Source organism: Syngnathus acus, chromosome 4, assembly GCF_901709675.1.
Source record: "Syngnathus acus chromosome 4, fSynAcu1.2, whole genome shotgun sequence".
In the NCBI taxonomy this organism is placed as follows: domain Eukaryota; kingdom Metazoa; phylum Chordata; class Actinopteri; order Syngnathiformes; family Syngnathidae; genus Syngnathus; species Syngnathus acus.
The window spans coordinates 10,668,407-10,679,419 of NC_051090.1; the positions used below are offsets into that span (position 1 = coordinate 10,668,407).

At 44.6% G+C, this 11,013-nt stretch overlaps 2 protein-coding genes across 2 annotated transcripts; both read right to left on the minus strand.

The window, feature by feature from the left end:
- Positions 1 to 1,430: 1,430 nt before the first annotated feature.
- Positions 1,431 to 3,571, minus strand: LOC119121696 (regulator of G-protein signaling 21-like). The gene is made up of 5 exons (XM_037249582.1): positions 3,189 to 3,571; positions 2,929 to 2,988; positions 2,625 to 2,689; positions 2,369 to 2,535; positions 1,431 to 2,217 (listed from the first exon to the last, which is right to left on the minus strand). Exons 1-5 carry the CDS (start codon positions 3,266 to 3,268, stop codon positions 2,029 to 2,031), a joined length of 561 nt encoding a protein of 186 aa, XP_037105477.1. The 5' UTR covers positions 3,269 to 3,571; the 3' UTR covers positions 1,431 to 2,028.
- A 1,504-nt stretch (positions 3,572 to 5,075) lies between these two features.
- LOC119121701 (regulator of G-protein signaling 21-like) lies at positions 5,076 to 6,824 on the minus strand. Its single transcript, XM_037249593.1, has 6 exons — positions 6,656 to 6,824; positions 6,479 to 6,534; positions 6,231 to 6,397; positions 5,990 to 6,162; positions 5,385 to 5,436; positions 5,076 to 5,309 (listed from the first exon to the last, which is right to left on the minus strand). The coding sequence occupies exons 1-5, from the start codon at positions 6,739 to 6,741 to the stop codon at positions 5,409 to 5,411; spliced, it is 510 nt and encodes a 169-aa protein (XP_037105488.1). The 5' UTR covers positions 6,742 to 6,824; the 3' UTR covers positions 5,076 to 5,309; positions 5,385 to 5,408.
- Between the last annotated feature and the right edge of the window lie 4,189 nt (positions 6,825 to 11,013).

Genomic DNA, 11,013 nt, shown 5'->3' on the forward strand with positions numbered 1-11,013 from the left:
TAAATAAGAAATATGGAATATAAAGTTTTGCTAGCAACTATCCAACATGACATGGCTTTAAACATGTGACACATGCACTGAATGGGCACACCCAGCAATTCTTTTCGAGTGGTGCCATTAATTGATGCATCTAATTAGAATTGTGTCCTCGCCCTGTCTGGGCTGCAAGAGTGTCGCAAGGCACACACATCCATGGCAATAATAAATAATAGCAGACAAACAAAAGGTTTAACATGATTGGCTTCATTTTGATGAAGATGGCAATTGAAATAATTTAATCATTTAATCTATTTGTAATCATTAACATAAAAAAAAGCACTTCAACAACAGCAACGCGCTACGTTATTGTGTGAATTAACAATAAATAACATCATGTTTAACTTATACCTAAAATACTTTACATTTTAAATTGTAAGCGTTTCAACATCGTGCTTTGAGCTGGGTGTAGATTTGCAAGAGTGCAACATGCAACGTCCATACATGAAATCAAGCGTTGTCATTTCTGTGCTGCAAAAGGGAACGGTCGACTTCTATTATGACCGGTCGTCAGCGTAGAGGAAAGTCACTCATAAAAAAAGAAAAAAAAAAAAAAGAAAAATGAAACTGTCATTCGGATGCCACTCAAATGTCAGTTAAAGTGTCACAGAAATGGAGACGTGCAACAATTGCATAGTCTGACTTAAACTACATAAGTGCAAAAGGACAAACTGGGCAGATGTTGATGGACCTCAAAATAAGGACATACGTGAGTTATTGATGAGTATGACTTTTGAAGAATACGTCTTAACCTTAATGGGTAGAGATGGAGAAATAAATCCTCAACTTTGCATCATGAGCCAGTTTTTTTTTACTCCTCTAGATGGCACTGTTGGATGACCTCAAAGGCTTTAGGAAAAGTCAGTATACTTTCATCCCAATGTAGAACAGACAGTATCACTTAAAGCAGGGGTGTCCAAACTTTTTGCAAGGAGGGCCAGATTTAGGAACGTGAAGGGGCCCGGGGGCCAATTTATTTTTTCGCTTCTCTTCCGGGGGGGGGTTTGCTAATGGGACGTCGAACGCTGCGCGTTCGCTTCTCTTCCGTGCTAATGGGACGTCAAACGCTGCGCGTTCGCTTCTCTTCCGGGGGGGGTGCTAATGGGACGTCAAACGCTGCGCGTTCGCTTCTCTTCCGGGGGGGGGGGACGGGGGGTTGCTAATGGGACGTCAAACGCTGCGCGTTCGCTTCTCTTCCGGGGGGGGGGGTGCTAATGGGACGTCAAACGCTTTGTGTGGCGGGCTCCATCTAGTGTGGAAACTGAGAAGTGCAACAGAGTTGAGCTCAAGCTTCTTGCGCGGGCCATATTCAATTATGTTTTCAGAATTTGCTGCGGGCCAATAAAAACTGGACCGCGGGCCAACTGCCCGTAGTTTGGACACCCCTGACTTAAAGACTGATTCATGAGGCAAATTTGAAGCTTCACGTTGCCTTCACTCCCCATCGGAGCTGTAATGTTCGGTGAATCGCAACAATGGCATGCCTCCCATTGTCAATAAATGTATGAATAAAAACTTGAAAAATGGTGATAGCATAGTATCACCATCTTCCAAAACGCACATATTGAAGTTAGTGGGATTCTTATTTTGCAATCTTTATCGTTTATCACAAAGGAAGCAACTCTGCAAAGACGGACGTTGAGGTCTGGTCTGTTGTATTTGCGTGCGTGCGTGTATGTGTATGTGTTGTCAGCTCATTGATCAGAGCAGGTGTCAGTCGTTCAGAGTTTCTATGTTTGCCAAAAGCCGCAACAACTCAGTTGCATCCCGTCATTTTAATTTTTTCAGGAGTGGTGGCAGGTTTTCTTGAGTCCTTTCACATTGATAGGTGCACAGTGCTCAGTGTGGAAATCCAAAGTGGAAGGCCCGGTGACGACTTCTTGGCCTTTTCCGTTTTTGTCTTATTGGCCATCCGACAAAACCAATCCTCCCTGCTGAAGAGGGTCCAGCTTTCCAGTCATGAGTTGGATGTCCGTTGGCGCGCTTTCGCTTTCATCCCTTTGTGGCGTCGGCCGAAAGGTTTTCCAGTAGAGTTCTGTAAATGTCCGAGCGCAGGAACCGCGGGTACGAGTCTCTTTCCATCAGCCCGTAAACCATCTTCTGAGCATCATCGAAACAGTGCACGGTGGCGCTTTTGACGCTTCGTTTGATCTGCTCACGAGTGTGATAATCAATGTTGATCTGGAACGAGGCAGATGAAGGGCAAGTTAGCAAGCGCGTGGCCGTCGCGTGTTAACAAGTGTGGTGGAAGAGGCTTGTCAGGAAAGTTCCAGGACTAGCGTCACAAAAGATGTATTTCAAATACAAACTACACATGGATGTTTGAAATTACCTCTTTGGGAGATTCCGCTTTGATAAATTGTTCATAAATCTTCTTGGCTTTGGACGCCATTCGAAATGACGACTTAATCTTCTTGTAGTCCTCGCAGGTGAGCCAGAACTCGATATTCTCATCGCTGTATTCAGATTTCAAAAAGTTGCGAAACGCCGCTAATCCGTCTGCGGGGGCCCATGAAAAACACACAGCGGACCCAAATGACATTTCGCTTCACGTTGTCTCAAAAATCTGGCTATTTTCCCCGACTTACATTTGGAATCCAGAAGGCGTTCCAAAGACTGGGACCATTGCTGGGTATCTTCTAAAGTCAGCCTGCTGAGAGAGAATACAAATTCTGTTACGCAAGCAGATTCAAAAACAACACACGCTCCCAAATTTGGGGGCAAATCAAGAACCGGAGCCGCCAACATGTTGGTGATGCGACATGTCGCTGAGCCCGCTGTGCCAAAGCAAACATGGCCTGAATCCTTCCATAGGACCATAGATGGAAATGAAAAGAGCGGGCCAGCTATTTTCAAACTGAAATCTGCAAAACACTCAATAAGTCTCCTTACCTCTCAGAACCGGATGAGTGCGAGAACATGCACTGGAGTCGGCACATGAAGTTCTTTCCGCTGTGCGGATAGAAGAACAACATCAAGACAAGTTTGACTGGAGTCAAATTCATTTCAAGTCAATCTGCCCAAGAATGTCAGGCATGTTGTTGTAAGAATGGAAATCAGGATTTATTTTCAGGCGCGAGATCTCCTTGCTGACGCTGGACAAAAAGTCAACGAGGTTAAAGTGTCAAATGACGTTTGTTTGTTTGACTCACATGTTCTTGTTGCGCTTCCTGTCATCTCTGTCCATGATGAAGTGGTGCTGTGCAGGTGCTTGGACAATTAGGCTTGGCATTGTTTTGTTAAGTCCAACTTCTCCGGCTCCCGGTCCGGGTCATGCCGCGGCTGAGACACACTTGCCCGAGCCTGAGCCGGCTGCTTTTTATATCGAGGTCTCCTGCTGCTGTGGGCAGGGGCTTCTGGGATACATCAGCAGCCTGAAGAGGAAGCGCCCCTTCCTCCTCCTCCTCCTCCTCCTCCTCCTGTCTCGCAAAGAACAGCAAGTCGCGCTTGACTGCGTTGCTTCCTCCTCTTGATGTTGGACTCGCTTGCAGCGTATGCCTTCTTGTTCTTTTGTTATCTATCTATTCTCAACCCTACCCCTGCCATCCCTTTCCCGACAGGCCAAACTGTGTTGACGTTCTTTTTAGTCTGTACAATAGATGCAAATGACCAAAACGGTGACTGCGATAGGCAAATTGTGACCTTCGCGGGCCGCCGCCGGCTTTTGCTGTTATTCCTCGTCGAAAGCATGTTACGCCCCTCTCTTTGGCGTTCTTTTCACCTCCTTTTGCCTAAAACTGACCATTAGTTCAAATGAAAAGGAGAAGTCCCAAAACAGAAGAACACTTGAATGCAACACTGATGTTAAGCAACACCCAATAAAGTTCGTCTATGACATCATGATGAGTTAATCATGGAAAGGCAAACTGTAGTGTGGACAGAACATTGCTTGTTTTGCTTAATTTGTTTGGATTGACATAAGAGTGGAAGACATGTATTTGCATTCATCTGGTCGGTGACCATTTTGACAACGGTTCACACGTAGAGGTGGAGACAGATTTGTGAGCGAAAAGCAGGTAACGCAATGGAAAAGATTTGGGGAGGTGATTAAAACTTCCAGCAGCACAAGACGGAAAAACGTGTGAAATCCATCCTTTGTCCAGGCTGGCTGCTCCCAAATCTGGCCCACAGCTCAGCTCAGCCTCTCTCACGTGGGGCTCCCTCCTTTTGCCCAAACACGGTGATAAGAACTCAGGCGTTACCAACTGACAACCGACACTCCAAACTAAAACGTTGTTCCTTCATGCGGAGTGCCAATTTGTTCCTGTCTCTTTAAATGTGATGTTCTTGTGCGTGAAGTGGACTTTTTAAAGATTAAGATTAAAGATTAAAGTCCCAATGATCGTCACACACACACCTGGGTGTGGTGAAATTTGTCCTCTGCATTTAACCCATCCCCGTGTGATTTTAATCCATCCCCTGGGGGAGAGGGGAGCAGTGAGCAGCAGTGGTGCCGCGCTCGGGAATCAGTTGGTGATCTAACCCCCCAATTCCAACCCTTAATGCTGAGTGCCAAGCAGGGAGGCAATGGGTCCCATTTTTATAGTCTTTGGTATGACCCGGCCGGGGTTTGAACCCACAACCTTCCAGTCTCAGGGCGGACACTCTACCACTAGGCCACTGAGTTGGTTTTGCACTTGAGACGCTGATGAAGTTCCCCAATTAGGCACCATTGACGGAACTCACTTCCTTTTTGCTGCCATGGTAACCGCTGGGATGGCGAGAAAAGAGACAGATTGTGTGTGAGGAAGATGGCGCAATGTCATGTGGGAGACGTGAGACCTTTGCCATTTATCAGGAACAGCCCGACGCCTTCGCTGTCATTACCGCATTCGCCGTCCTCAAAATTGTCGTGCTCATCCAAAGTCGGAGTAATATAAATTGCTGTGACGTTGTGTGTGTTTATTTCAAACATCTCAGTATTGACAGCGGCTAATACAACTAGCGTTAGCTTGCTAATAACCCCGCTATATTGAGTTTGTGCACGCACGCCAGTTCACAGCCAAGGATGTTCTTTTGTGAAGCAATCCAAGGCAATCAAGAGAGTGAACAAAATCTTTTATTCCAGTTTAAATGTGATTTTAAATTGTAAACACACAGGTTTTAGTCACGGCCCGAGCGTGCACTCGCATTTGTCTCCCCGTCGGAGTGCGATGAGATGATTCCCCTAACAAGGCAGCGGATTCCAGCTGATCTGTTCCGCATCAGGTGGTCTGATGACTCTAGCGGTGTCGTTTTAAGGCCCCGAGGTATTATTAGCTGCCTCCCGACTCCTTTTTAAGGCACAATTTTGTTGAATGAGGCCGTTCGGAGAGCAGAGGAGGATGAAGGCTTATTGCGGGGGTTACCTTTTTCCACTTTGCTCCACGCGCTCACTGGTGTGCGGCGCGAACTCGGCTTCTAATTAGAGGACATATCAGACATGGGACGGGCTAAACTTGCCGGCTGACTTGTGGAAACTCTTCTCCGCTGACTAATGCCCATCAGCATGCTTCCACTTAGTCAGTCGGGAAGATAAATATAGTCTTGCTTCAAAACTGTCAAATGCTGTCGTCATGTCGAGTGGATAGATAAAATTTACACCCCCCTGTTGAAATGCCTTTTTTGGGGATGTTGGCCTGAATAATGTGAACCAGACGAATCCTTTCGAATCCGTCATGACGACTAGAATAATGCGCACAATGATCACGCCTTTTTGACAAGATTGAGATTTCTTTCACTTACTGTCAACATTTATTCACTTCCCAGGTTCCCTTCATATTTAGCTTCATCAGGTGTTCAGCTCTATTGTTTATTCTGCACATACAGCAATGTCGCCCAATGTCTCTTTTTTTTCAACTTAGCGGAGACAACCTACTATTGACTGACTTCTACCTCTCTCTTTCACCAGCCCACAAAGCAAATCAACAAAATTCCAACTTTACTTTCTTTGGTCCGAGTCTAAATGTACCACCTGCTTCTGGTTTTCTGCTTCAGTCTCAGGTAAACCTCAGACTGCAGGAATCTCGGGCAGGAGTCTCTCTCCATGAGCAGGTAAACATGCTTCTGGGCCTCGTCGAAGCATGTTGGACTGGGCCGGTCCAAGGTTTCCTTGATCTTTTCGCGAATGTGTTGGTCCACATTGATCTGAAAGGGACGAGGATTAAGTACGGAACATGTCGTCTTCCGACGACCAATGTGGGTGACCGACGCACCTCTTTACAGGCTGTAGGCTGGATGAACTCCTGGTAAATCCCTCTGGCTTTCCACAGGAGGTTGTCTTGGGAGGCATTTGCCCGAAAGTTCTCGCATGTCAGCCAGAACTCGATGTTTTCATCACTGAACTCAGATTGCAGATAGGAGTGGAAGGCTGCTAAGTACACTGTGGCCAAAGAAAGAATACATGAGGACAGAAAAAGTGGGTAAGGAAATACAAAACCAAGCACATCCCCTCAAACGATACCTTTATTCTGGAGTAAGTCTTCAAGACTCGGATGGCATTTGATGTCATTCAGTGGGCTGTAAACAAAAACAACAACACAAAAAGGAGTCCACAAGTATTTTTGTTTTGATTCTAAGGCTCGTCGCGAGGTCGCTTAACCTTCGCAAAGCTTTCTCAATCACACAGTTGCCGCCTTACCTTCTGGTCCGTTTGACATGTTTGATCAGATCCGTTATCTTAAAGAGACCAAGCTTGGAAAAAAACGGATTTGTGAATTGTGACATTTCTGCCCGATCAAGTTCCGGTATTCAGACGCAGACTGCTCCCGTGTTTGCCTTTAAGCTAACACGAAAGGTGGGACAGCCAGAAGAAGGTGTGACGGCGCTTACGTGAAGGGCCTGCTCGCACATGCTTCGACGTGCAGAGAAGCGGCCGTCAACAGGCCGACTCTCACGCTCGGTAATCTTTGACTCACAGCCGTAAATTCCAGTCTCGGCAGTATCTTCATTCATGTTGTGGATGCGTGGGGGCTTCTCCGAGAAGACTTTGCGCACTCTCGATTTCTCAGCAGCCACTTAGTAAATGCAATGGAAGACACACAAAGCAGCCATACTTCCATTTTGAGTCATCATTGAATCTGCATGCATTCTGAAATCCCCCCAACCGGTTACTGAATTATCAATGTACGGCTATTTTGGGGTAGGCGGAACCCTGAGTACTAATTAGAACTTCTCACAGGTAGGAAGCTACTGTAAATGGATTGATTTCAACATTCTTTTTTTCTTTCATCAATGAAAGTTGGTAGAGATAGTGGGGTGAAACCTTCACCTTACCTCACTCTTTGTTTGCCGCAGACTTTCTGGCATGTTGAAAAGGTCAATTATGTGAGCTGAACATTCTGAATTTGTTTTGTTGAACGTGCCGTGGAGAATGGATTGTGCCGTCTCATAATGAAGTATGTTGAGTTATGCTCTCAATGATATATTGTTTCTATTCTATGTTGTATTGATTGATTTCTTGGTATGACAGAAAATGTTGATTGATCGTCCAAGTAAAAACAACTGTTAATTAAGTGGGCGGGCCCTCCTGCACACTGCAGCAGCAATAGTGGGGTGTCAACAGAGCTGAGGGGTATTCCAGAAAGCGGGTTATGTGAAAACTCTGAGTAAATTAACCCTGAGATGAGGGAATCTCTGAGTTATCCATTCCAGAAAGAGAGGTAAATTAAACTCTGGGTTAGTTACTTGCTCTGTGAACATAACCTGCTTGCTGGCAGGTTTACTATAAGAGACCCAGAGTTTCTAGCTGTCTCCTCCCACACAAAGACAGTAGCTAATCATGGATTGGCCGTTCATTCAAAATCCGATCGACATCGAAGCCGTAGTAATTTGAAACGCTTTACGTCGCGAGAGAATCTTCCGACACAAATTAGATGTTTTATCATTTCTAGAAGAATATCTTTTTGAACGCTACTGATTTCTTTGAACAGTATAATTTATCTCAATAACCTTCTGGGATGGCTGATGGTGTAGTGCAGGGGTGGGCAAACTTTTTGACTTGCGGGCCGAATTGGGTTCTAAATTTTGACCGGGGGGCCGAACCAGGAGCAGATGGATGTAGTGTTTGTGTGAAGTAATATAAATTGAATAAAAGGTTTTTACTTTTAGTAGATACTAAAGCATGGATATTAAAAAAAAGCTTTTTGAAAACAAATGCATTTATTAACAGCATTAAAAAAATATTTCACCAAAAAACTACTATCAGTGATTCTTATTAAATACGACACTGTTATGATGAATAACATTTTCCATCACTTCAGCGCCTGCAGGTCAGATTTATGAAATATGTTTATCTAATGAGGCGAAATCACATCCAACGGCAAACATTCTGACCAAATACATCATCTTGAAGAATCAGTGAAAGAATACATCTAAATAAAGTAATAAAGAAATCAATAGTATTGTTGGTTTCCCTTTTTGGCTAGTGCATCATAGTCTGGAGTAAAATTTGTTGTGGTAATTTTTAGGATAGAGCCGAGGTGTCGGTCCGTTAACCTAGATCTGTGACGGGCTTTGTTGACGTTCATGTGGCTGAACGTCTTCTCACACACGTAGGTCGAGCCAAATTGTCCACTCTTTTTTAACATTCGGCACTCACTGTCCACCTTTCTTTTCTTCGGGCCACTCATTTTAATGGAAGGATTCCAGGGGAAGGTTTGTGGGTGGCATTAGTGTAAAACTGTATCTGAAAACTCAGCGCGCGAATTACGAGAATATTGACGTCACAGCCTACACTCGAAATTCGGCACTGATAGATGAAATTACTACGTACTACTGAGTACGCACGCACTTGTGAGTGTGCACCGAGCTTTCTGACATGGCTCCCGGGAGTAAATGCGCGGGCGGGCGCTTCCCCATCTACTGGGGAAACATAGTAATTGCAGGGAAAATGACCCCAAAAAAATGAATACAATTTATTCAGGTTTGGCGGGCCGGATTAAACGGCCCCGTGGGCCGGATGTGGCCCGCGGGCCGTAGTTTGCCCACCCCTGGTGTAGTGGTACGCTTGCCTGTCTTGTGTGCAGGCACCACGAATTCGATTCCCACATTTGACAATGTGCATGTGTGTGAGTGTGACTTGAAAAAAAAAAAAACTTCTTCAGCGATATATTTCCAACTTCACACATGAGCACTCACGTCAGAGCAAACTTTATGCATAACACTACGTCTTTTTGCAAATGGCGTTTTCTTTATAATATCGGGGAGGCAGAGCATCAATTTTTTTCTGTTGGCTGAGCAGAACTCAATGTTTGTTTTAAAATAGTATTTTAATGAATGTTGGTGTAGGCTACAGTGTCACATTTTAAATGACTTCAATAGGTATAAAACATAAATGCGTATTGTGTCAAATGTTAATCCACGAAGTGTAGAATTAACTCAGAGGAAATTATTAAATTGTTACTATTAAATTATTTTAAGGAGCCACTGAATTAATATTTTAGTTTAAATTAATATTGACTTTGTTTAATAGTTTAAGTCCATTTAAAATAATGAAATTAAAATGAGGTGCAATCACAGCCGAGCAAAACCTTACATACCTTTTTGACTACTGTTTTTACGTTTCATTTTGAGCCGCTTCCATGTCCCTTTTTCTCCTGTTGGATTGCACCTAACTGAAAATCTGATTTCATTTTCTACTTAAATTCATAACTATACGCTATGCTAAGATCTTATGGTTACATAAATATTACATCAATGGAATAGTACATTCAAACCTAAGTATTGACTCAGGCAATTTCCTCCCTAGACGTCTCTCTCTCCTTCGCTGCTGCAGCCGTATTAGATTTGTGGCGAAAAATACGTGCGTACTCGCCATAGGCCTGCATAAGGACCTCCAACTCCATTGTGGTGAACTGTTTTTCCTCAGTTGTCATGGTGACTCGTGGTATCGGGGCTCTACTTTTAAAGTGGTTGTGCACGCGCGTAACTCCAGGTTAACATACTCAGAGTTAATTGAACTAACTCAGATCAGCTATTCTCGAACCGAATACTCAGAGTCTCCCATCTCAGAGTAAGTCAACTCAGAGTTCAGAGATAGACTCAATATGTTGAACCTGCTTTTTGGAATACGCCCTTGATCATAATTTCAAGCTGAGTGTATATTTGCCAACAATGGAACTTTGTTTCCCTCTTGTGGTATCACCGCACATTGACAATTCTGCTTTTCACGTCAGCGCTGGTGCTTTGCTGCCTGCCTGCCTGCCTGCCTGCGAGCGCTCCCTCCCAGTCGGTGTCCATCCACCCCGCCCTCCCTTGTCGCCTCACCTAGCCTAACCTCGATCGAAATCCAACTTGGAAAGCCCAACCCTGGTTTGAAACCCTACTTTGCAACCCGAGGGAAATTCGAACTCTGAACCTAATTTGCAGAGGAGGGCGAATGATCCGTCAGTCCGTCACTGCGGACCTTTATCACTCAACTAAATGTCAACAGAAGCGTACGAGTTTTCACCCAATGGCAAAAAAATGAAACAAGTGAGACAAGGCATAAGATTAAGAGGCCGCTGAGTGCCCCGCGGACTCGTGTCACAACAGTGTTGACGCTTTATAATCCCGCGAGATGTCAATATTTATTTTGAATGTCATCAAAATGCCACGATGCAAGACAATCCATCATTTAGAGAACGGGTCGTCTCGGTCAAGGGGCCAACGAGCTGAAATATTACAGCGCAACCGCATTGATTTAAGGCCTGTAATGAGAAATGGGGAAGAGCGCAGAGGGAGGGGAAAAAAAAAAAAAAGCAAATGGAGCAAACTCTCCCGTCGGTCTTTGTCAAAAGGCGGGCGGGTCTGCAACCTGCTTAGGTGGAAGCCATCAGGAAGCGGAGAAGCGCTGGCCAGAATCAGCCGAGTGTATCGATACGAAGGACAAATCGAATCTCTGCTGCATAAATTTTTTGTTTTAATAAAGCACGAGGCAAAATAAATCTGGAATCCTCCGGAAAATTCACAATTGGAGAAAATGTTCAAAGGGAATACCTGACTTGCTATTTTTTCCTA

Bases quoted from the DNA above. Each gene is read 5' to 3' on its own strand.
- LOC119121701 (XM_037249593.1), bottom strand. From the start codon at position 6,741: ATGTCACAATTCACAAATCCGTTTTTTTCCAAGCTTGGTCTCTTTAAG. The intron at 6,535-6,655 runs GTAAGGCGGCAA...TTTTGTTTACAG, and splicing joins CATGTCAAACGGACCAGAAG to CCCACTGAATGACATCAAAT. The intron at 5,437-5,989 runs GTGGTACATTTA...TCCTCTAATTAG, and splicing joins AAGCAGAAAACCAGAAGCAG to AAGCCGAGTTCGCGCCGCAC.
- LOC119121696 (XM_037249582.1), bottom strand. From the start codon at position 3,268: ATGCCAAGCCTAATTGTCCAAGCACCTGCACAGCACCACTTCATCATG. The intron at 2,690-2,928 runs GTAAGGAGACTT...ATTCTCTCTCAG, and splicing joins CACTCATCCGGTTCTGAGAG to CAGGCTGACTTTAGAAGATA. The intron at 2,536-2,624 runs GTAAGTCGGGGA...GGGCCCCCGCAG, and splicing joins ACGCCTTCTGGATTCCAAAT to ACGGATTAGCGGCGTTTCGC.